The sequence below is a fragment of the Semicossyphus pulcher genome, unplaced genomic scaffold (assembly GCF_022749685.1).
Source record: "Semicossyphus pulcher isolate SPU_LCO1_2020_fin unplaced genomic scaffold, fSemPul1.0.p SCAF_6, whole genome shotgun sequence".
Taxonomy (NCBI): domain Eukaryota; kingdom Metazoa; phylum Chordata; class Actinopteri; order Labriformes; family Labridae; genus Semicossyphus; species Semicossyphus pulcher.
Genome location: NW_027211737.1, coordinates 18,562,829 through 18,587,919, shown reverse-complemented (window position 1 = coordinate 18,587,919; position 25,091 = coordinate 18,562,829). Strand labels below are relative to the sequence as shown.

Genomic DNA, 25,091 nt, shown 5'->3' with positions numbered 1-25,091 from the left:
CTACCCGGAAACATTAAATGCGACACAGGGGATTAATGGCTGCAGTCAATATACGGATTCCTTCTCATTGTTTACATTTTGAAACGGTATGTTCCCTTTGTGTTTGAGGCTGTCAATGACACAAGATCAAACCTAAGACCGCAATGATGACAAACTGAACTAAATTAATGCGAAAAGATTCTCCCTGAGACAGCATTACAACGACAAGAAGCGAACTAGCCCTGTGTGCTAACTATCCCAGCTCCATCTTTACTGTATCGCCCGCTGCTCCAGAGATGGCAAGTTAGTCTTCATCTTTCGCTTGGCTTTCCTCCTGCTTGGACCCCAAGGACAACCAAATGACTGAGGAGGTATAGCGCTAAGTGAGCCTAAAGGCCGGACAGAAGCTGCATTTGAGGAATATCGCTGGTAAGTTCACTATTATGTTCCAAAAAAGGTGATGAAGTGCAGCTGTTACGACGCTTTTTAAACACAGTTTACAGTGTTCAGAAAGCGGAGATAAGAGCTCTGGAGCAATCTTATACTGTTATCAAAACAAACATGCGAGTGATCGTTGTGTAGTTTTGTGAAACAGCAGTCGATGGGTTAAATTATTCTTTTCCTAGGTGCACAATGTTTAGTGTACCTCAAAGCTCCAAGTCCGAGTTCCTGGACAAAGCCAGGCAGGCCAGGGAGGAGAGGAAAGGATTGAAGGAGAAGGAGAGAGCAGCAATCCAAATCCAAGCCCTGGTCAGGAGATTTCTCTGTCGCTGCAGCCTTCAGAAGCAATTAAGGTAATCTCTGAATTTAATTGCTACGGTTTTACTAGTCGCTTTTAATATACAGAGCTATTAACATCATACTTAAAAGAATAAACATTTAGTTGAAATAGAACCATTTTAACTCATTTCCATGCTAATGTTATCGTTGAATATTTTCTTCTTTTCTGTCTCTCACCAGGAAAGAAGTTGATGACTTTTTTCAAGCTTCTGAAACAGGGGCCACAAAAAGAAATGCACTGTCAATTTTCAAAATAGCTCGGAAATTACTATTTATATATCGGCCAGAGGATAAGATGGTAAGTTGCAATTTATGCTGTGAAAACCAATTTGCTAATAAATATCAAAGGAGTAAAAGTCAGTTATTTTTCATTATAATATTGTTTCTTTTAACTCTTAATGCTAACTTGCTGACTTTGGAAACATAACGGCAGTAGTTAATGCACTTGTCATGAGCTGTGTGTCTCATTTTGTCCATCACACAGAGGTTCGAGAAGCTCTGCCGTGCAATCCTGGCCAGCATGGAGGTTGAAAATGAACCTAAAGTATGTATAAATATGTTTATACCCACCACACATGGGACACTTTTATATTGTGAGCTTTGTCTCAATGATTGTTCTCACATTTGGCCCTCAGGTCTGGTATGTCTCACTGGCTCTCTCCAAAGACCTCACCATCCCCTGGCTTAAACAGATTAAAGATGTGCTGTGGACCTGCTGTCAACGAATTAAATGTTTAAAGGTTTGTCGTGGGAAAAGTTTTTTTTAATATTAATGTTACTGATTTAACTGTACATATTAATGTCTATTTTTGTAACTTGCAGCCCGACATACTTCAGGACAATAAACTGGTGACACTGTACCTCACCATGCTGGTGACCTTCACAGACACTTCAACCTGGCGGATAGTCAGAGGGAAGGGTGAGTCTTAAGTCAAGCTGAGGTGTTGCATTATAAACAATCTTCTGTTGTTGCAGGACACGCTCCCTGCAAAGAAAAACATAATATTTCCCCCTCATTATTTCAGGAGAAGCTCTCAGACCTGCTTTGAAAAAGATTTGTGAAAATATCATGGGCCATCTCAATCAGAAAGGATTCTATTCAACACTGCAGGTTCAGTATTAAAGCTTTGACTTTTTTTATTTTGTCATGAGATTCTATCAAGTAGTTTGATACCTTTTTTTCTTAATGCCATTTTAATAATAAATGCATGTTGTATGTCATTTTAACTTTTCTTGTTTAGATCTTGCTCACCAATGGATTGGCTCGTTCTAAACCGTCTCTCTCCAAAGGCACTCTGACAGCTATCTTCACTTTGTCACTAAGGTGAGTTAGAACTGGTAGTTTAATAATCGATAATTAAAAATTCCAGTTTTATTAGATGATGATGCAGGCTGTCCATTTTTAACAAAATCGTATTATTTTCAGGCCAGTCATCGCGGCTCACTTCTCTGATAACCTGCTAAGATCATTCCTCATTCACATCATGTCAGTTCCAGCCGTTGTGTCCCACCTCAATGTGCTCACCCCAGAGGTAATAATCCTGTCATTAATAAAATATCAGTGACGCATATTTGGACAATTGAACTATAACAAAGCTGGTTTTAAAATCTGCTCTGTCTCCACAGTGTATGGCGTCCATCCAGACGCATGACCTGCTGCGGAAGTTCATTTTGTTTCTCAGCCGGGAGGAGCAGTGTTTGGACATCTGCGTGTGTCTCGAGGGGAGTCACTCACTCTGCCTACTTGGTATAGAGATTTTCGATAAATAAGAACACTTCCATCATCACTATGATCAAGTTGTGTACAGAGAAGAGTGTCATCGCTTGACCTGTTAATTAGAGCATTGTTTCTGTCTGATGTTTGACAGGCAACCTGATTCACTTGGGCTTCCTTACTGAGAAAGTCCTGGAAGAGGAGGCCAACCATTTTGTGAAGGACCTGACTGACATGCTGTCTTACTGCCAGAGATATGTGTCACAAAAGAAGTCCAACCTAACCCACTGGCACCCTGTCCTGGGCTGGTTCTCCCAAACTGTAGACTACGGGTCAGTGATATCTTAAATTTACTTAAATTAATTCAGGAGCTTAATGTTCACCAGAAGAACTGCATAGAAAGACATTTACTTTAGTGTTCAATGTTAAATAAACATTTGGTCACTGTTTGACCTCGTCCCCCTCCTGCCTCCTCTGTCTCCTGTTCTCTGCAGTCTAAACGAGTCAATGCCGCTGGTCACTAAGCAGCTTCAGTACCTGTGGGGTGTTTCTGTCATCCGGACACTCTTCAGTGACGTCCTCTCAAAAAAGCTGGAGAGCCAGGAGCCCACTCCCCCTCCCCCGCAACCGAGCACGTCACAAAACAATCTACCAGTTAAAAGTGAGTTATAAACCTGTCCCAAATCATTACAATAAGTAAAAACTGCTGAGTTCTCTACATGCCCGGTGTGTTGTGTGTTTGTTCTGACAGACCTCTTCAAGCGAGCGTTTCAGAAGTCGGCTTCTGTTCGGAACATCCTGAAACCAGTTGGAGGGAAGAGAGTCGACTCAGCTGAAGTTCAGAAGGTGTGCAGCATCTGTGTGCTCTACCAGACCGCTCTGTCTACACTAACGCAAATACGACTCCAGATACTCACCGGTCAGTACTAAAATCTTACATTCTTTACATTGTGAAAACCTCCAGTGTTTTGAAACAGCTTGTAAAGTTCATCAAGAAGTTTGTCACTGAACATTTACTGTTTTTCGGCAGGTCTGACACATCTTGATGACCTTTTGCCCAAACTGTGGGCCTTCATCTGTGAGCTTGGTCCTCAGGGAGGACTGAAACTCTTCATGGAGTGTCTGAACAACGACACGGAAGAGTCCAAGCAGCTCCTGGCGATGCTCATGCTCTTCTGCGACTGCTCACGGCACCTCATCACGTAATTTTGCTGATTCGTACTGTTATGTGCAAAAGATGCTGAATGTAGCGACAGCATTTTATGACACAGTTTTTGTGTTACAGAATTCTGGATGACATTGAAGTCTATGAAGAACAAACATCTTTCAAGATAGAAGAGCTCATCACCATCTCCTCGTTTCTGAACACTTTTGTGTACAAGATGGTCTGGGATGGCATCTTAGGTGAGCGTGTGACCTCCCTGATTATCGAGCCGATCCGGACACATATATTTTATATTAAAAATGCTTTTTTGTATCATGTGTTTAATAGAAAATGCAAAGGGGGAGAAACTGGAGCTGTTCCACAGTGTTCATGGCTGGTTGATGGTGCTTTATGAGCGCGACTGCAGGCGACGATTCACCCCTGATGATCACTGGCTGCGCAAGTAAATACAAACACTAAATAGCTGTTGATATCTGAAACCCACAGCCTTCTGCTTCATGAGAGCCTGCTTTGTGATTACATTTAAATGCTCACCTTTAAATCATTGTGATGTTGCATTCAGGGACCTGAAGCCCAGCCTGTTGTTTCAAGAGCTGGAGAAAGGCAAGAAAAGAGCCCAGCTTTTACTGCAGTACATCCCGCATGTCATTCCACATAAAAACGTGAGTAAACAGGAAGCGTTTATTTATGGCAGAGTGTCATTTTCATTTTCAGCTCTATAACTTCTTCTATGATTTCTCGTCTTACCTTAGAGGGTGCTGCTGTTCAGGAACATCGTCACGAAGGAAAAGGAAAGTTTAGGATTGGTGGAAACAAGCTCTGCTTCTCCTCATGTCACCCATATTACCATTCGGCGCTCACGGATGTTAGAGGTAAGGAGTCAACGGATCAGGTCCAGTCTTTTGAATACAGTTAGTATGAGTCACTTGTTTCCTAAAGCCCTTTATTTCCCTGTTTTCAGGATGGATATGACCAGCTCCGCCGTTTACCAGTGAATTCTATAAAAGGCGTGATTCGGGTGAAGTTTGTCAACGATCTTGGAGTAGATGAGGCCGGTATCGATCAGGACGGTGTGTTCAAAGAGTTTTTAGAGGAAATCATTAAAAAGGTGTTCAACCCTGCTCTCAACCTGTTCAAGGTAAGACATGGCAAATTAAATCCATTACACATAACACTGCTGACATTGACTTTACTGAACTGTATGATATTTATTTTCCGTAGACCACAAGTGGAAATGAAAGACTGTATCCTTCACCTACGTCGTACATCCATGAGAACCATTTACAGCTGTTTGAGTTTGTGGGGAAGATGCTCGGGAAAGCCGTTTACGAGGTATATTTGTGCCTTCTGAGGAATGTCTCACTTGTTGCTCTCAAACTACACAAGGTGATCTTCAGTTCATGTGTAACTGTGACTTCTCTGTACTCAGGGCATTGTCGTGGACGTCCCTTTTGCCTCCTTCTTCCTTAGTCAAGTCTTGGGTCACCATCACAGCACTTTCTACAGCTCCATCGATGAGCTGCCCTCGCTCGACTCTGAGTTTTACAAGAACCTCACTTCCATCAAGGTCAGTTTAACACTTAATTTAATTTCATTCTTTTGGCTTTTGCCTTTATTAGATAGGACAGATGAAGTGAGACAGGAAATGTGGGGAGTGACATGCACCATAGGGATCGGCAGAGCGGGAGTCAAACCTGCGATCAGTGCGACGAAGACTGTAGCCTCTGTATACAGGGCGCCTGCTCTACCAACTGAGCTAAACCATGACCGCTTAATTTTTGTTTGGATAATTTTGTTTTTCACATACATTTTCTTCTCTTGCTCACATCTTTGCTTTTGTCTGTTTTCAGCGCTATGATGGAGATGTAGGGGATCTGGGGTTAACATTATCCTATGATGAGGATGTTATGGGGCAGGTAAGATTTAAAAAGATGTAACACAATGTATTGAAATACATGAAGTTCATAAGTTAAAGCTTTTTTGTATGTTTTCTTACAGCTTGTCTGTCATGAGTTGATACCTGGAGGGAAAACCATGCCAGTCACCAACGAAAACAAGTATGTAACAAAGGCCCTGACCCATTTTAGAGTTTAAAATGAGACGTTCTCCTTTGCCAGTTGTTTTGCCGTAAATAAAAATCAATGCCTGTCTCTAACATCTCCTGCAGGATCAGTTACATCCACCTCATGGCTCACTTCCGCATGCACACGCAGATTAAGGAGCAAACGGCGGCTTTCATTCGAGGCTTCCGCAGCATCATTAACCCAGAGTGGCTGCACATGTTTTCCACGCCCGAGGTTCAGCGTCTCATCTCAGGAGACAACGCCGAGATCGATCTAGACGACCTCAAGTATGTTTTTTTTAGACATCTTTACTGCCATTACAACAGTTTAAATCTTTGTTATCAAAGTTGCCTCAGGAAATGTGTGTAAAACAAGCAGGATGCTCGTCTTCATCTCTGCTTCCGGTGCACAGAGATGCTCATCTTGTCCCTCCTCTTTCACAGGAAACACACGGTCTACTATGGAGGCTTTCACAGCAGCCATCGTGTCATCATCTGGCTGTGGGACATCCTGTCCAGTGACTTCACTGCTGAAGAGAGGGCTATGTTCCTTAAAGTAAATTACAGTTTGTTTGTGACAGCCAAAAGCTTTTGATTTCTACTGAAAGGTGGTAACCATGGTCTCATTAATTGTCTTTTAATATTTTTTTTTAACAGTTTGTTACCAGCTGCTCGAGGCCTCCTCTTTTAGGTTTTGCCTACCTCAAACCACCTTTCTCCATCCGTTGTGTGGAAGTTTCAGACGATCAGGTACGATTTAAAAAAAGAAAATCGCATCAGAGAGGAAAAAGTGCTGCTTGTTGTGTCATTTGTACTAACAGAGCTCATATTATGTCTAGGACACTGGAGACACACTCGGCAGTGTTCTCAGGGGCTTTTTCACCATCCGCAAGAAGGAGCCTGGTGGTCGACTTCCTACGTCATCAACGTGCTTCAACCTGCTCAAGCTGCCCAACTACAGCAAGAAGAGCATCCTGCGCGACAAGCTGCGCTACGCGATCAGCATGAACACAGGATTTGAGCTCTCTTAACTCAGCCGCATCAGGACAACCTTCACAGCAGGAGGGTTGTGTTTAGCGGCTTGAACCATGCAAAAGGCTCGTCTTAGCCGGACTGGAGCCTGTTGCGTCAAAGGGGGCGTCACCTGAACGAAAGGGGAAACATGAAGGATCTATAAACTCTCCTTTTGTCTCTTTGTAAAACTGGATGAGCTCCACTCTCTCACATAGAAGGGGATGCTGTTTCTGCAGCACAATCCAATTTTTAGCATCTCCCTTTGCCACTCCCAAAACTCAATATGTTGTGTGTTTAACTTGATGAAATGCGGATATACAGTGGCTAGATCTCTGTTTCTCAGGCTTAACAGAATCACTCTCGGATCTATCACTCCCTCTTTAAACGAACTGGAAAGCAATACAGATGCAATGCAAGCCATTAGACACGTGGTCGACTCACTCGAGTGAAACCAAGCGATGCTTTGATAATATACTTACAAGCTTGGACTCCATTATCCGAGCGAATTTTAGCTGATATTGGATGAGTCTTAAATGTTTTGCTGAACATAATGCATCTTTTATAAATGGAGACAAATCAGTGTCTTGTGTTCAACCTCCACGAAGGAGGAGTGACTCATAACACTGATCCCGTGTTGATTACATTATGACCCATTTAGGAGGAAAATCATCTTGACCTCACTCCATTTCTCCCACTAAAAGACCCTGCAGCCACCTGAGAGATGTTGGCCTTCTGGCTTTTATCTCCTCATTACATGGAAAATCTTAACGTCTGCCTCAGTTCTGGTAAAGCAGCAGAATAAGTTGACACGAAAAAAAGAATCAGATTTTGCTGGTTTAGAAAAGATGTCCTTGCTGTAGTATTTTACTTAACTGGAAGTGTTTTGTCAGTATTTGTATCTGCCAAGTAAAGCAGACAGGAGATTCATCTGTGTTTGACCTCCACTCCAAAAATAGATTTAATCAATGATGTTAGTCTTTGTACTTAATACTAGTAAAACTGAAGATTTCTCACTACACCTTTGAATAACGCTGAGTGCCTCATATAATGCCATCCCCTCTTTGCCCTCTCATGTCAGACTGTCTCAACTGTAACCAATAACAACGTATTGGAAACAAGCCATAGAAACTGGGGGTTACATGCCTGGACTTATTTTGCTCCTACTAACAAAAAAAACACAGAAACTCCACCACTCTACCGACACTACAACTAACAACAACCGAGGAGGGTTTTACTACGTTCTCTCTGATCTCTGTGGACTTTTTAAGCCATGCGGAAAAAGAATCTGAGGTTGAAAAGCCTCTCAACATGATGTCATGGACTGGTTCAGCAACCAAATGTGACTGTCTGCTTGATTTGATGTTCCCTTCGATGGAAATGTTGCACACCTGTCCGCTGTTTGGAAAAGGGACGTGAGGGTGAATGTTACCTGAAAAGCCTAAATATTACTTCACACAGGGTTCAGTTACATCTAAAAGCTAAGGAGGAGACTTTAACACCATTTAGCAGACAGAGGACTGCAGCTTTCAAAGAAAGGGTTAACAGAAACTATAAAATATTTACCAATTCCTTTATTATGCAAAACACCCTGTTTTCTGTCATGAATGAGCATCGATACTTTAGTTTATAAGTAACACAACCCCTAGAACATACCGGTCCTTATGCCATGTTTATAAAAAGTAATATAATGGCCACTAACGTGTGTGAAAAAACTTAAAAGTGATAATTAAAATGCAACCATCACACATACATGTATAAATAACATTGGTTGTATTGAATTTACCTGCAGTATACTAATGAGATTAAACTAATTTCAAATCTGACGAATCAAGTCAGGAGGATCTCGCCTCGGCTGGATTTATACAGCACACCAAGGTGAAGTGTGAGTTAAAGTACAAGAGGGATGAAAGATACCTCACAAGCGTGTCTGTCTCGTCTGATGAGCTCGCTCATCTGTTTAAAAATGATGTCATGAGTATAGGCTATAGAGGCTTTAAATGTACCAGTGGACTGCTGATGCTGACTTTGAATATCCTCTCTTTTAGTACATAAAATAATAAAAAAGAAATGCTCCTGGAAAATGTCCTCACTCTTCCTGTGAAAGTTGTCATCTCTTTTATGGTGTCTTTGAAACAAGCTGCACTCCAATGTGGAGTATCTTGGAGGTTCCTTTGTAAGATTTGTCCATGAGTAAGATACATTTTTTGCCCTGTAATGTTAAATCATGTACACTGATATTGTATGGTATAAATCATTAACTTTAAATAATATACAACACTGAGTTTTCCCCTCTCAAAGCACTGGCTAACTTCTTGAATGTTACCTTCATTAATGAATTTATTAGAAACACCTGCTGAGAAGGACACTGTGGCGCGAGGCATGATGGGAGTGCAGTATGTTGCTCTCTTGTAACAGGCTAGTAATAGTCAAAAACGTATCAAACGGTAACAAGAGATAGTTGGACTGAGAACAATACCACATTATGTGGTTTTCCTGAATATCAGGATGACAACAAGGACGACGGAGTATGGTGTGAAACGCGAGTATAACTCGTATATTCACGGTTAAACACGGCACTGTGTACAGTTAATGAGTGGTGGACGGTGTACTTGTGACTCGGCTGTTTACCTGCATCCACCTGAGCTTGAAGATAACCATGAGCAGTCCGCCGAGCCCCTCTCCGTCCCGGTGGTTCAAAGCGCTGCGAAGGTAAATAGACGCCAGCAACACTTTAGCTACTGTATATCGCTTTTCCTATAACACACAACGTTTTGGTATCCCTGCACCTTTAAAGTAGCCTAGGTAACTGTTTTTGATATTGCCTTAAATATTTAATATGACCTTCTTTTAAAGGAATCTATTTTTTGTCATTTTTATTTAATTTTGTATTTATTTTTGCAAATAATCATACTAATACAAATAATTTTTCCAAGCAAAAGAACCAAGCACAGAAGCAGAAGAAGATTTGTTTTTGTTTTTTTATGTGTGTAACTGTCAAATACTGGTGACTAAAGGGGAAACCTCTGCTGTCCTCCACATGTCGCTTGGATAGCCTGGGTTGAGAGTTATTAAAGACCCCAGCTTTTGTTGGTTTGGTTGTTTATGTGCACCACATGATTGGCTGAGGTAGTTTGGATTTGCAAAATTCCCCCTGCCTTCCAGAAGGGCTTTTATTTAACCAGCGCATAAGTTCAACTGCACACTAACTCCATTGAGAAAGGCCAGCAGTGGAGAACACTGGAATAAACATGAGCTTGAAAGTAAAGGCGTGCCATGCTTGTCAGAGAAATGGCCGGCTTACATGCAGGAGGTATGATGACACTGAGATATGGATATATAGGGTGTTATTGTATTTTATTGTGGTCTTAAAAACTGGTGATGATGCCGCTGTTTCAGGACCAGGCTCGGGGAGCCGTGTTTGAAGACTTACCCTCTGGAGTGTGTGGATCTGCTAAAAAGGTCCAGAGTCGCCTTTCAAGCTGGACGCACCCTGAAGGAGAGCTTCAGACTGGCTCAGCTGGAGGCTCTGGTGCGGATGCTGCAGGATCATGAGAGTGACTTTGTGGATGCTCTTGGAAGAGACCTTCATAAGGTGTGAGGGGGGACAGTCACCTACAATGTTTGTTTGATAAGAACATAAAACCATGCCAATAGCAAGTGACAAGATGTTTTAAACTCTCTTTTCTTGGCATTTATTTTTCTTTATTTTCATTCCGGTCTTTTTGTTTTTAACCAGCCTCGTTTCGAGACGGTTTTATCAGAACTGATTCTTGTCAAGAATGAGGCTCTTCATGCCATCAACAACCTTAAGAAATGGATTCAGCCGCAGCATGTAGAAAGAAGCTGGGTGAGACTATTGTTTTTCTATAACAAAAGCATCTTCTAAGTATTATTGGGATTGTTGATTTAACCTACTTTCAGTGCACATTCCATCTCGCTAGAACAAAGAAATGTATTGTTCCAGGCCCGTTAAAGCCGATTAAAACTTGTTGAGTTGCCTTGACCTATTTGTAATAATAACATTTTGCTCTCTTTTAGTCCACCTATAAACTGATTCTGACTTCACTGTTTTTGACTTGTAACCTAATTTTGAGCTCATCTGATTGAAACAGTCCACCACGCTGGATGAGTGTCTGGTGGTCAGTGAGCCGCTGGGGGTGGTGTTGATCATGGGGTCCTGGTGTAACCCTGTCCAAATGTGTCTGGTGCCACTGGTGGGGGCCATCGCAGCAGGTGCTGAGACTCGACACACTTGTTTAATCAGTTTAATTCTAGTGCCTTTCTCCTCACACAGGTCACTGATGATGTTTAATTAATTTGTGTAGGAAACTGTGCAATCATCAGCCCCTCTGAGTACACCGCTCACACAGCAGAGTGTCTGCATCGTCTCACCCCCTTCTACTTGGACAATGTGAGTAATGACATAGCGGGGAGGGTGGATTGAGTAATTTAAAAAGTTACTGAGTCGATCAGTTTCAGGGTTAGAGGAGACTTTAAAGAGAGCATGGAAAAACATACAACTTTTCGTTATCCAAGGCCAAATGAAAAGCTGAATCTCACACTTTGATTTTGCAGTTTTATTCTGTGTATTGTTTGACAATAAGGGCCTTCAAAGCTGCAGTATAGCTGTATTAATCTGATCTATGATTCTTCTTCCCCTCAAGGAGTGCTTCCATGTGATTCTTGCGGGCATAACTGACTTGCCTGAAATTGTGGAACTTAAATTTGACCATGTCTTCTTTATAGGTAAACACAAATTTAGCTATAAATTAATTCTGTAAAATGTTTTTAGTTATGAAGTAATTTGGGATTTCTGTTAACCCCTAGGAAACAAGGAGGAGGGAACCAGAATTGCTCAGGCTGCAGCTTGCACACTCACACCTGTCACCCTGATTTTGTCCGGAAAGAACCCATGCTATGTAGACCAGCATTGTGACATCAAAACCACCGCTCAGCGCATCGCCTGGGCCCGTTTTCACAACGCTGGACAGAGCATGGTGGCTCCTGACTACATCCTGTGCCATGAGGATGTGAAAGCACAGCTGGTGCAGGCCCTGAAGAGCTGCCTGATGCATTTTTACGGTTCTGATCCCAGAGAGTCCCGCAGTTATGGCCGGATGGTCAATTTGGAGATCTTCAACCGTACCAGAGACCTGCTGTGGAGATCTGGCAAAGTGACTGTGGGCGGGCAAGTGATGGAAGCAGAGAAGTACATCGGTAAGTGAGCTATGTGTGGGATTCTTTTAAAATATTATTTATATTCAAAATTACTGTTATATTCAAACTTTTTTCTTTTCTGTCCCTGAAGCCCCAACCATTTTGACTGAGGTAGCAGGAAATGATCCCATCATGCAGCAGGAGGTTCTTGGCCCAGTTCTTCCTATTCTGAATGTAAAGAATATTGACAAGGCGATCGCCTTCATAAATAAGCAGGAGAAACCCCTCTGCGTGTATGCATATTCCAACAACTACAAGGTGTGTGACAGACTAAAAACTCTTTGTATTGCTTGTGCGAACAGAGTGATGTATATTCTAATGGCGTTATGGCCTTTCTGACATGCAGGTCATCTCACGGCTGATGAGTGAGACCTCTAGTGGAAGCTTTTGCTCCAATGACAGCGTCCTGCAGAGTCTAATGGTGGCTCTGCCTTTCGGTGGAGTTGGTAAGTTGTTGGCTGCAAATAATACCAAACATAGTGGAAGAAAATAAAATAACCTATGATATATTAACTGTTAAACCTTTTCGACAGGCGCCAGTGGAACAGGTTCCTACCATGGCCGCCAGAGCTTTGACACCTTCTCTCACAGGAAATCATGTCTGCTGAGAGGCACACGCTTTGAGTGTGTTACCTATCTGCGCTATCCTCCCTATGAAGACCGCAATCTGTCTCTGATGACATGGGCCAGCACCCTGTCGCAGAAGAGCCAGGGCTGGTGCCAGATCCTGTGACTGTGTGGGAGGGTGATAACAGTGTGTCCTAAGTCCTGACATGGAAATGAATTGTTGTTGTATTAAAGCCTGCTGACTGGTGCTCTGCTCCATCTTACAGAGGAGGAATAATATCCATAATAGTTTCTCAAAACCTTTAAGAACAAGAGTTGCGCTCCTTTATTTTGAAGTATCTCCGCTGCACTACAATGACTGTACATCACCTCAACTGAATCTGTGAGATTTCCTGTTCTGTGAAAATGAAAGTTACTCCGAGAAACCTTTAATTATGTCAGTTTTAGCTGAGGACAAAATATGATCTTGTGTTATCCCTTTGCGGATCCGGTCCTGTACATGTGTTTGTAGTATTCTGTAACCACAAATCTTGTCCTGCTTCTTTTTTACTGTATAATGTTTAACTTGCTGAAGAAAAAAAACTGTAAACAAAGGCTCTTTTGTCTGCCTGTGTAATCGCTTTGTTGGAATCCCACCTGTTGGCTGTGGTGACAAACATTAAAAATACCTACACTGAAAAAGCTATTCTTCTAGCTAATTGTCTGGTTATTCTTTCGTAGGTCATATAGTGGCATCTGTATTAAATAGAGCCTGTATCATAACCACCTCACAGTGTGATTTAGTAACCAAAAGGTAACTGTATTGAGAATTAAGATTCAGACATAGTTTATTATTTGCTTTATTTCTTAGCAGAAAGTTGCATCACAACAATTTGACATTATTGATATTTAATATGTTTACAAAAATAGAACATGTGCGTAACCAACTACCAACAACACCTTGACATTGTTAATCCTCATGCAAAAATCTGGTCATTGAGGTCTTGTGTAGATTTTCTCCTCGTTGCTTTCTTTCATGGCTGCATATCTGGCCACAGTGAACAGGTAGTCGCTCAATCTGAGTGAAAACATTGAAACATTTACGAGGTGTGTGACAGAAGAACAATGGTCTCATATTAATTTCAGGGCGCTCGACTGACCTGTTCAAAAACTTAGCAACTTCTGGATCTGCTTCACCTGACCGCACGATTGGCGCAACACTAGAAGCAGAGCAAAGATATGTCAGGACCAACTGTGTCAAATAAGAAAAGCAAAGGGGGTCATGTAACAGGTCATTAAAGGCAAGAAACATGTTGTCGCTGACCTGCGTTCTGCTCTCCGACACACTGTCCGAGCTATGTGCAAAGCTGCGCTGCTCTTTCCTCCAGACTGTGACAAACATAACACAAGCATTAGTGTAAGAGGAAAAATGTGGACTCTCATAAAAACTCTGACTTACAGATGTACCAAAGGTCTTACGGGTAAAATGAAGTTGGTCAGTGGGGGAAGTTCTTCTGTAAATTTATCAATCCAGATTTCCAGGTCTGCAATTGGCTGAGCAGTAAATTTGGTTCTCTCTAACAAGGGCAGAACAGATAAAGCTGTAGATCATCAAGCACACAAAACATATTATACTGCATTAGGCTAGCTAGCAAATGCATACTCATATGACTTTCTCTTGCAGATGATCGTGGAGTGGCAATATTGGAGCCAATGTCTTGTAAAATGCACTGTATCTGCAATGAAAAAGCAAAGAAATACTGTTGGAAATCTTATATCTGGCTGATATAAAATGTCTGTGTTGAAGGAAATGAATAAATGATTTTTAAAACCAAACCTTGTCCAGCTGATCTGTGAAAGTGTGACCTTTGTCGAGGCAAAATTCTCTGGCCAAGCTGTAATGTACAATTTAACATTTCATGTGAGTCAGATCAGAAAAAGTTTTAAGTGATAGTGATGATTTGAATAGTACAAATTTTACCCTATAGCTGATGACAGCTCATCTGTGTTTCCCAAGGCTTCAAAAATGTGATCTTCCTTTGGCCTCCTTTCTCCCGTGAATGTGCTTGAGAAACCTTTCAGGGGTACAGCAGGATTGGAGTAAATTTGTGTGAGAAGTAGTTATGTAAGAGAAAAGTAACATGTTTCACTTTCTTAATAACTATGAAAAACAACCTTTGTCTCCAGTTTTGGTGTATATTTTGGGTACCTTGTTGTCTCCTTCAGTGACATAACTGTTGAGAAAAAGGAAGACAGGATAATAAAATAGAGGGACAATGATTAAATAATACATTTAATACATACCTATAGATTGGTATACCAACCGTTAAAGCAGGTGCACAGTATAGTAACAATTCATTTTATGTGTCACTGGGTCTTTACATTTTCTGTGTCAAACAAGGCTTCATATAATCACTCTTACTACAGTGGAACAACTGTTTCCCCCCTGTGTTACAGATACATAGCAACACTAATGTTGTACTACCTAATTTTACATTACATGAATGACATGAATGACAAGAACTCAACACTGTGCTCGTGTACTTTAAAAAATAACACACATTTACAAATACCTTCTGTCTGAACACAATGTTATCCTTGTTCGATGCACGCTCAGCAGCCTGCATGTCATTACAACGCAGCGAAGGTGAGCAGGTTTTGTAATAAACGATGCCATGTTAGCAGCTACAACAAGCTAGCAGCTAACGGTGAAAGGTAGTGTGTAAATATTTTGTCCCTCCGTAGTGTCCGTAGTTTATGGGCGTTTACTTTTCCTCGCACGATTGGTCAACTCACCGTGTGGTGGGAGAGTGCGGGACGCTAATTGGACAAAAGAATATGTGTTCAAGTAGCGGCGGCTCTGATTGGATGCTGTAAGCCGAACCTATGTTTGTCTTTCCTCCTCCGTGTCAGCTGTGTTTTTAACATGATTTCCACAGCAGCACCACGCCGCATTGAAAAGAGAATGGCATTAGTGCAAAGTCATGCTCTTTAACTGCAAAAAATGCCATTTTAAACTCTTAATATTCGTCGAGTACTCATGAGAAGCGTAGAGCTGAGGGTTGTCTTTTGCTTGTGTCTGCTTCAGAGGATTAACAGCCCCTAAAGGTGGCTAAGCTAGCTATTACTGACACTCTCAGTGACAAGTTCAACTCAAGGGTTACCGAGGGAAGCAGTTCTGGACATATTTTATACTCTGGAAACTGTTACAGTAATGCAAGTGAAAGACTTCTTCGTGTCTGCTCCAGGGAAGGCGATCCTTCACGGAGAACATGCAGTCGTGCACGGAAAGGTAACCTGAAAGTACAGCTAAGAGGGATGATAACGTTTATTAAGTGAGGCTGGGTAAGCCACTTAGAAAAAAATGTGATGATACCTATTCTAGAACAAAACTTTGCATAGACTGTTTTCCACAAAACATTTATAACATTCAAGTATATAAGTTTTAATTGTTTTTTTCCTTAAGTTGTTCCTCAAACAAGTTGTTTTTTTTCTGTACTTTTAAAGAATTTGAAACAATTCATCTGGAACGTATGAAAAGCACTTTAAAGACATCAAAGTATAGTTTTTCTTGTAAAATTGCATGTTGTAATGTGATGTAAAATATACAAACATTCAAATCATTGTTTGTGGAAACCTGCTTTGCAATGAACCTGATTCTGATTGTGATACATATGAACTACGGTAGATACATGTGCTTAAGTATGAAGAAGTGTAACAATTTAATCACCCTGTGTTTTCTGCTCCATTACAGGTGGCTCTTGCTGTGAGTTTGAACCTGAGAACATACTTGCGGTTGACAGCCACCACTACAGGCAAAGTTAGCGTTAACCTCCCAAATATTGACACATTCCTCTGCTGGGACCTGTCTGAACTGAAGAGGCTTATTCCTTATTCTTGTGGTAAGAGATGATACAGCACTGGGGACCTTTAGCACCAACATACACCATGTTATCTTTTCTGCTGCATCTGCACCATACATCCCACAGTCCAATGCATACAGGGAATCACAGAGCTAAAACACATTTTTAGTCAGGAAAAGAGTTCTGTTTTTTATATGATTAAGAATTTAACTCCAAAACTGTCAAAACATCATGCTGCTCAGAGCCCCAAGGCTTATGTGTTGTCAGAAGTTTCTTATTCTTATCTTCTTTGTTACCACAGCGTAAAGTAATGTTTTTTTTAGGTTCTAATGCAGCCATAAACTCTCTTTTCATAATATCTTGAACGTTTTGTCTTTAGCCGGATAAATTTCATATATGTGAAATTCTTCATTTAGCAGTATATTATGTTTACTGTTTTTGTTTTCATGTCATACACCTACAGCTGAAACTAATTCAAGTATTGTTTCTGATGGTGTCTCGTAACTTATGTTAACAGGTAAGAGGGAGGAGGTGAAACTTCTGGATGCTGAACTTGTGGCGAGGCTGCGTGAATTTGTTGGTGTAACCAATGGAAACTTGGATACTTGCAACATGGCCACATTAGCTTTCCTCTACATCTACATCTCATTGTTCCGATCAAGGTCAGATGGTACTACAGTTCTTTTCAGCATTTTTTCACCTAATTATTGGCTCAGATGGCCGCAAAATTCATGTAACACACTACAGATATTTTAAATGCAATTTAAAACAGATACCAGGCCCAGCAAAAAATCAGCCAGTTGCAGAGCTGTAGTGCCAGTTGATTTAGAACAGCAGCTTCATTCCAATAGAGGAAACCTTTGGTGACAAAAGTAACAGCTGCAATAGTTGCAGATGTAAACTTGTCGATATGTTCGAATGACAGGCAAAGGAGAGTTGCATTGTTTACAAATTTGGCACTTTTGCAGCCTGCAGGCAACAATTTTTGCAGCTTCACCTCTTATTTTTGTTGCTACTATTTTGATAGACAGACAAGACAGCGACAGACGTTAAATTATTTAAAAAATTTAGATTCAGCTTTTTTTGCTGAATATCGGAAAGTATGCATTCTGCTCATGTCATGAGTCTTCTGTTTTTAAGGACTGTCCACCTGTGTGCATTGAGGCAATGAGGGGAAGAGGGTCCTCACCAGACATGAAACTAACTTGTCTCAGAAAAAACTTGATCTTTTGCTTGAGCCTTGTTTGATGTGAAAGAAAATAAGGATTTACAGTTTGTTTGTACAATTTGTTTGTTTGTTTTTGATATGAAGTTGAATAAAATTTGGATTGTATCTAAGATTCTGTAGATGGTAGTGGGACATAATGGTGTTTAATTTAGAATATTTTTTTTTATTTTAGCATTAATTGGTGTTAGAAGTGTTTTAATATAAATCAGCAAAAGCACATTCAAAAAAACAAGATACCAATAGGCATGACCTGAAGCCCTGACACTCAATGCCTAAATGTGGCACACGCAAAGACTGCAAGATCTGAACTTACCCAAAGGCCATCAAGACATCTTCAGATTGCTTCTTTACACCAAGCAACAGGCCAAAACCCAGAGAAGGAAGAAAATCACTATCACTAGACTGTTTTCTTTGAAAAATGACTGAAACAAGTCGATTATCAAAATAGTTGGCAATTAATTTTCTTTTGACTGACAAATGAATGACTCGACTAATCGTTGCGGCTCCAGTAGAATACAACAAAGGTCACGGGTATATTTCACCATTTAAAAGTTTATTACACTGGTTGTGTCTCTGCTTTAATGCTCTTACCCAGTCACAGTCTCAATGCAGTGTAAAAATAATATGCATTGGAAAATCAGACTTTTTCTTCCCCTTTTTGAAATGTGTTATTTGCAAAAATGAGAGCTATATTCATTGTATCAGAAAAAATCCCTCCACTTTGAAATGAAGATAGTTGAGAGAGCTGGACAGAGAGGCTGGATGTTAGTTTTAGCCACTCCAGCAGCTGTGAACAGCGACGAAGCTCAGGAACATTAGAGCTGCTGGTTGCTGGCGGGGTTTAATCGGCGCTGACACGGTGCGGCCGTGTCTGAGAGAGGTGATGGGTTCTGACAGGATGGCCACTAATGAGAGTCTGGCACTGGGCCACAGTGCAGCCTTTAACAAGTCTGGATGTGTTTTCCCCTCGAGAGAAGAGCCGGACAATTAGTTTAGAGTATTCCCCTGTCTGCCCAACAGCAGCCTCCCTGACACACACTGACAGTGATCTCGAGCAAGTTTCTGTTGCTGATAGAGATGGAGGGATTACTGTTTATTACACAATCCTTATTATGTTTTGACTTTAACAGTATCGCTAAATGTGATCGTAAAAAGGGGATATGATACTTTACCTTCTAAAAAACAAGTGATTATGTTGATTATGAATACCTATTTTTCATTCTAAATTATAATGATCCCCGGTGTGTGTTTTTTCTTTTCTTTTTATAAACTGAAGCTCAGTTTTTGTGTTTCTTTTCTCAGCGAGCTGCCCAGTCTGACGCTGACGGTGTGGTCTGAGCTGCCGACCGGAGCAGGACTGGGCTCAAGTGCTGCCTACTCCGTGTGTTTAGCTGCAGCGCTGCTCTGTGCCAGTGGAGCCATTCCCCCTCCTCTCAAAGAGTGGGATCAAACTGCCAGGTAAAGAAATACAATCATTTCTTACATTAAGGGATTTTTTTTTTAGGGAAAGTTCTCTACAGGGAAGATTTCACTTCTTTCATGTCTCACACCGTTTAAACAATCTTGCGTTTTTGCTATGACTGTAAGGGGGAATGAAAGACCTTGACATTTATAGCAGGGTGGGGCTCCAAGCTTCAACATGAAGGCCTGTACAGTATAATGCTATCCAACCCTGGAGGCTTTGACACAAAAAATCATCTTTGAGAATCTTATGATATTACATTATTTTTAATATATGTATAAACTGTTTATTTTTTAGCTTGACTTTAATTTAACTTGGTTTATTTCTTTAACACTCTTGCATAATTATATCTCACAAAATCACCCCAAACAACCTACAGAGAAATGAAGAGGATTTACTCATTTACTGCATTATTATTAGTCACTTTAAAGTCCTAATCTCAAAGATCTCAGTTTTGTTCTCTTTGGCGGCACCTGTGGCGATAAATGGTAATAAACAGTGTTGCATGTGTGACGTCCACGGTTGGCTCCGGTTGTCACTCTTGATTTTCCTCGCTGACGGTCGCTTTCCTTTTTAGACTGTTTGCCTTCATCTGAGAGTCCAATTTGTTTCTTTTTCTTTGGATTTTCACTTATTTCTGAAGTTGTATCTGTAGTCATCGATCTTTTCTTTGTTTGTTCAGCCATAGTAGATTTTGTTTACTCGCAACACTTGCAGAGACCGGAGAAGCAGCCGCTTAGCTCCGCCTACCCTCTCTGGCAGACCAACCACTGCTGGATGATGGAAAACGCGTCACTAACTGGGCGCCGCTTCTGATTTTTTCCCTGAATGTCTCCACAGACACACAGTCCATAATAATACTATATACTGCAAATGCAAAGGCTTTCATCAGTGGGCCATAGGCTCAATCACCATTGTGTTAACTTATTCGGTAATGATAGATAGTGACTTACAAGACATTTATTTACATGAAAATCTATCTAATCTATCTAAGATTATTACTTTAAACAACATCAAATCTTTTTAGAGGACTTTTTCAAAGATCTGGAGCTGCCGACATGAATGCTCTTCTACTAAGATCTGTTGTAGTAGATAGATTCAGTATGTACAGTCTTTGTCATTTTGTGGGATTTTATGTTTTGTGTGCCCAAAGTGTCATTGGTATTTTGTACCTACCAAAATGCAACATTTTAGAACTATTAATCAAATGTGTCCATTTGGAAAAGACAAAGATGAATGTTCCCTCTCCATGTACATGTAGAAGAGGTAGTTGGTAGTTACTAATTTCTGTATAATCCCAGGTGGTGTCAGGAGGACCTGGAGCTGATCAACAGCTGGGCTTTCCAAGGGGAGAAGATCATCCACGGTAACCCTTCAGGAGTGGACAACGCTGTAGGAACATGGGGTAAGATGCAATACATTTGGTGTTATACCTCCTGTGGACAAAGAGCCCTCTGTCAGGGAGTCACTGGAGTATTATAACGCTACTGTTCATTACCATCACTTGATCATTATCTTTTTAATAATTTAGATTTCCCTGTTTGTAGGTGGCATGCTGAGATTCTTGGCCGGGAAGATAATACCACTGAGCAGGTATTGACACTGTTTGAATATGATTTTATTAGAGGACACAGTGAGTCAATAAAGTCTATTTTTTCCCCTCACAAAAACCAAATATGCTCTAAGTAAATTGAGGGCATTATCAGAGCAGCAGAATTAACTCTCTGTTGTGTGTGCTTTACTTCCAGGGTGCCGTTATTAAGAATCCTCCTCACTAACACCAAAGTACCGCGCAGCACCAAGGTACTTGTTGCCCGGGTGAAGGACAAGATTAACAAGGTACTAAACGCTTTCTTCCTCCCCCGTGTGTTACTTGCCGACACTGTAATTAATATAATAGGCGGTGCTTTTGCATGGCAGATACTCCAGAGCCTGCTGTTGAGTGCCTTCATAAAATATTGAAATTAAACTCTTAGGCAGAACCCCTGTGTGCTGTTGCCGTGGTGACACCAGCAGGTGTGCAGCTTTCTGCCTCACACACAGATAAGCCCGGACGGTGTTGTGGCAGTGTTGTGATCAGACTGGAGCACAACCAAAGTCAAACCTGCAATTTTACAAACTGTTTTTGTGTTCTGCTTATCCATCATTTAAACTGTTCCAGGTTATTTAAAACAAAAGCACAAAGACTCTTGTTGTTTTCAACATAATCTGCCGTAAAGACTCGTGCAGAAACGTTCACAAGTTGTGTTGAGTTCCTTTGTTTTTGTGTTCCTCTCCTGTAGTTTCCCTCTGTCATGACCCCGGTGCTGGACTCCGTTGATGCCGTTTCCTGCAGTTGTGAGAAAGTCCTCTCAGAGATGACAAAACAGCCAATCACAGGGGAGCACTACAACACTCTGGAGGTACTCGCATACTAATTAGAAGAAGAAGAAGAAGAAGAAGAAGGCATACTTTATTAATCCCCGAGGGGAAATGCAATTAATTAATTAATCAATTAATTGTTTTATGCCGACCTCTTCAATTGCTTCAATCTGGCCAATCAGGCCCTTTGATCATTTATCATAAAATTATAAATATGAAAAAAGGTCTGATTAAAATATAAAAAAGATGTCTGATATAAAAGACATTGGCCTTACACAGTTTATGCAGCCATACAGAGCTGACGTCGGTTCATTTATGAGAACACAGATTATTAGATGGTCATAATTTAAAGTTGGCTATTTAACCTATTCATTTGTTATGTCTGTTGTTTAGCACAGAAATACACATTTATTAAAATGTTTAAAGTTTAAACTCAGGCTGTTAAGGACAGATTAACTGGACTCAAACCCCACCTTTTCAAATCTGCTTTTAATCTGTGACCCTGTGTTTAATTGCACCTTGATTGTTTTATACTGTATATTGCTTTTTAATGTCTTGCTATGTTGTTTTTACATGTAAAGTGTCTTTGAGTACCTTTTAAAGCGCTATATAAATAAAATGTATTCTTAAGGACAGTCAGATTTTATATGAATTGAAAAAAAAAAACCCAAAACAGCCTACTTCTATTCTTTGATCGGTCATAGGAATGTATCTAGTCTTAGGAATGCCCTTTGTTCCTTCACTTGTTTCCAAGTTTGTCTGAACACGCCTGGTGTCCAGCATCTTCAATTAAAAATGTGTCATTGAGATATAACAGTAGCAAAATGTAATTGTTCCACCACATTCCCTTTGTAGTGTAAAATGTCTTAAATCAGAGAGCCCCTATTCACATCCTCATGACTCACTCTCAGCTGTGTCATCTACAGGAGCTCATTGACATTAACCAGCACCACCTGAATGTGATTGGGGTGGGACATCCAGCTCTGGACACCCTGTGCCGGGTCACACTGACCAAAGGGCTCCACAGCAAGCTAACGGGCGCGGGGGGAGGAGGCTGCGGCATCACCCTCCTGAGACCAGGTACTGTATCAAGTGTATATTTTGCCGTTGCAATCAAACGCATCAGCAGCACATTTCAATATGAAGCACTGCAGTCTTTGTTTACTGTCATGGTTCCTGAATCTACCTGGAACGCACATTTGCTGCCTATTTGCTTCCTGCTGTCATAGCTACTCTTCCCCAGTGTCAATGACGTATTTAATTAAAAGAAATCTCTCATTTTGTAAAGGCCATACTGCAGCCTGCTACAGATAATGAATTTAATTAGATAAGGGATTTGATAAGGATAAATTTGATGAGTCAAGCTCTCAGACCTCTTTTAACTCTTCCCTATTCCTCCTCGCTAAAATGATTATTTGAGTGGCAGAAAACACTAAGGATTGTGGGTAATACTGCTCTGTGCGAATGGTTAAAAAGAAACTGTCTTTAACGAAAACAAACAGAAAACCCCATACGTTCTGTATTTGTGTATTCCTGTAGCCTGAAGCATATTACATTTTAATACGTGTGAAACCTTTAAAATGAAGCGTTTCTGTGCGTGTGAGCTGCAGCTCTCGTGTCGGTTTTCTCTAAAGATGTTTGGTCGGCTCACTGATTGATGAGTCATTAAATTCCTACACACAACATGACTGTCTGAAGTCATCATTGTCTTTTACTGTTAGTGACCAAGATGTTACAGGATCCCTCCTGAAAGCAGGATACCTTTACAGTCCTCACATTCAACGACAGCTTTCCCATTAAATTGCATTGTTTTTCTTTATATACAACTACAGACCACTCTGACCTTAATGTCTTTGACGTGACTTTCTTATGACTTGTTTATTTTGTAGAAACAGACTCCTCGGTTATCCAGGCCACAGTGCAGGACTTGAGAGACTGCGGCTTTGACTGCTGGGAGACGAGTATCGGCGGGCCGGGTGTCCAGCAGCACTCTCGTCTCTCTGTTAAGGAGGACGTTCTGGAGATTTTAAATCATCACTGAGACACTCCTGCGGCTGTGGCCGAGGAAGAGGACAGACAGGCTTTTAATTTGGTGTTCTTACATGGACTAAAGTGGACCAAGGAGGATTTTATAACGAGCAGAGATGGAGCTTCCCTCCGTGTTAGTTTAGATTTTGCTGCCTTTAAAAACTGTTTAATTGTTTTCAATCAAAAACCCATGCGTGTGTTTCTCTAACAAATGAGTGATATTAAACTGTTGGGAAATGAAGTGGATTTAAAAGACATGCTCGTTAGGTTCACTGGTGACTCTAGATTGCCCGTAGGTGTGGGTGTGAGCGGGAAAGGTTGTCTGTGTCAGCCCTGGCGATCAGTCCGGGGAGTACCCCGCCTCTCGCCCAATGACAGCTGGGATTGGCCCTAGCCCCCCCCGTGACCCTGAACAGGATAAGCAGTGTAGATAACGAATGGATGGATGAAGTGGATTTAATTCTTTTGGTTTCTTGGAGTGTTTGCTTATCAAACACACTCAAGGGTACAATTAAATGTGCTGAGCACTCTGACCACTAGATGGCGTCAGAGTCACACAAATGCTTTTTATGAAACAGGATTTACGTTAAGAGGCTCTGATAAATTGATTAATGTGTAAGCCAAGCACCAGCAGACTTTAATTTATTGTTTCATCCAAATATTAAAAGCGTCAGGGCAAACCTATCGTAACAGATTAAAGCATCATCAGTCATTAACTGCTCTCTCCTGTCTTTATAACATACAGTGTTGTTGGATAACAGCTAGAATAAAAGTGGTCATTTGTCGAATGACAGGAAATTATAATAAGAAGAGAAGGACGATGATTGATGTTCTTTTTTGGTTTCTTTAACAAAAGTAAACGAGTCTTATTGAAATAATTTCTTTACAGTTCTTCAAGTTTATCAAAGCGACTGTGCTTTAATATTTCTCTGCATCATGAACCATATCAGTGAGAACATGTCTGAACAAGCTTGGGCCAGGAAAAGATGATGTCATGAATATACTCTAAGGACTATTTGCTTATAATGTAAAAGACTCGTACATTATAGTAAAGACAGATGAATGCTGCTTTGATGCTGCCATACTCTTTTATTGTGCTCTGCTTTTAACATAAAGTGTCTCACTGCAGACGGGTGCTGAAAGAGTTCCCTGTGATTTATTAATTAGAAATCTCTCAGAGGATAATATAAACTCTCTATCTGTTCAGGTTCGGTAAATAATGCATGCCACATGCTGCTGGTTTGTGCAGTTCGAGACAAACCGGCTGTGTTGTTTTGCTAACAGGATGGGGAGAGGGGGACAGCAGGAGTGTGTGGCCTCTCTGGAGCCTCTGGATTAGCGCCACTATAATGTGAATCAACAACAACCAGCATCTTTCTGTGAGTCACACATTTGTGCTGACACATATGCACACACACGCACACACACACACACGCACACGCCAGCTTTTCCCAAATTCTTCCCCACCTAATTGCTCATCCCGCCTGAGCATTACAAAATATTCTGCACATGCTGCAGATACAGAAGACGGATCTGTTTAGAATATCCCTGATTTGGGGAAAAGGTCATGGTGGGATTCGGTTGAGTCTGAATATCCATTTCATTTTCTATTTTTTAAATGTCATGAAGATTGAGGAGCACGAATCTGGCAGTGTACGTGAATAAACAACAT

The 25,091-nt window shown here is 41.0% G+C and overlaps 4 protein-coding genes across 4 annotated transcripts; 3 read left to right on the top strand and 1 right to left on the bottom strand.

Annotated features, from left to right (window-relative positions):
- Nucleotides 1-612: 612 nt before the first annotated feature.
- Nucleotides 613-8,897, top strand: ube3b (ubiquitin protein ligase E3B). The gene is made up of 26 exons (XM_069683838.1): nt 613-773; nt 940-1,057; nt 1,244-1,303; nt 1,395-1,499; nt 1,582-1,678; nt 1,785-1,870; nt 2,001-2,083; nt 2,186-2,291; nt 2,386-2,506; nt 2,628-2,805; nt 2,968-3,134; nt 3,225-3,392; nt 3,504-3,675; nt 3,759-3,877; nt 3,966-4,080; nt 4,201-4,300; nt 4,391-4,510; nt 4,600-4,776; nt 4,860-4,970; nt 5,068-5,205; nt 5,489-5,554; nt 5,637-5,695; nt 5,806-5,988; nt 6,145-6,256; nt 6,358-6,450; nt 6,540-8,897. Exons 1-26 carry the CDS (start codon nt 613-615, stop codon nt 6,729-6,731), a joined length of 3,207 nt encoding a protein of 1,068 aa, XP_069539939.1. The 3' UTR covers nt 6,732-8,897.
- Nucleotides 8,898-9,370: 473 nt separating this feature from the next.
- aldh3b4 (aldehyde dehydrogenase 3 family, member B4) lies at nt 9,371-12,664 on the top strand. The gene is made up of 10 exons (XM_069683599.1): nt 9,371-9,423; nt 10,111-10,306; nt 10,451-10,561; nt 10,827-10,947; nt 11,040-11,125; nt 11,379-11,460; nt 11,542-11,931; nt 12,023-12,189; nt 12,278-12,377; nt 12,465-12,664. Exons 1-10 carry the CDS (start codon nt 9,371-9,373, stop codon nt 12,662-12,664), a joined length of 1,506 nt encoding a protein of 501 aa, XP_069539700.1.
- Nucleotides 12,665-13,341: 677 nt separating this feature from the next.
- mmab (metabolism of cobalamin associated B) lies at nt 13,342-15,167 on the bottom strand. The gene is made up of 9 exons (XM_069683506.1): nt 15,051-15,167; nt 14,653-14,711; nt 14,459-14,552; nt 14,315-14,372; nt 14,141-14,213; nt 13,957-14,054; nt 13,802-13,866; nt 13,638-13,697; nt 13,342-13,555 (listed from the first exon to the last, which is right to left on the bottom strand). Exons 1-9 carry the CDS (start codon nt 15,152-15,154, stop codon nt 13,471-13,473), a joined length of 696 nt encoding a protein of 231 aa, XP_069539607.1. The 5' UTR covers nt 15,155-15,167; the 3' UTR covers nt 13,342-13,470.
- Nucleotides 15,168-15,500: 333 nt separating this feature from the next.
- On the top strand, nt 15,501-24,487 carry mvk (mevalonate kinase). Its single transcript, XM_069683266.1, has 10 exons — nt 15,501-15,769; nt 16,232-16,379; nt 16,858-17,002; nt 18,871-19,026; nt 20,332-20,435; nt 20,578-20,623; nt 20,779-20,869; nt 21,313-21,432; nt 22,318-22,471; nt 23,281-24,487. The coding sequence occupies exons 1-10, from the start codon at nt 15,692-15,694 to the stop codon at nt 23,430-23,432; spliced, it is 1,194 nt and encodes a 397-aa protein (XP_069539367.1). The 5' UTR covers nt 15,501-15,691; the 3' UTR covers nt 23,433-24,487.
- The last annotated feature ends 604 nt before the right edge of the window (nt 24,488-25,091 follow it).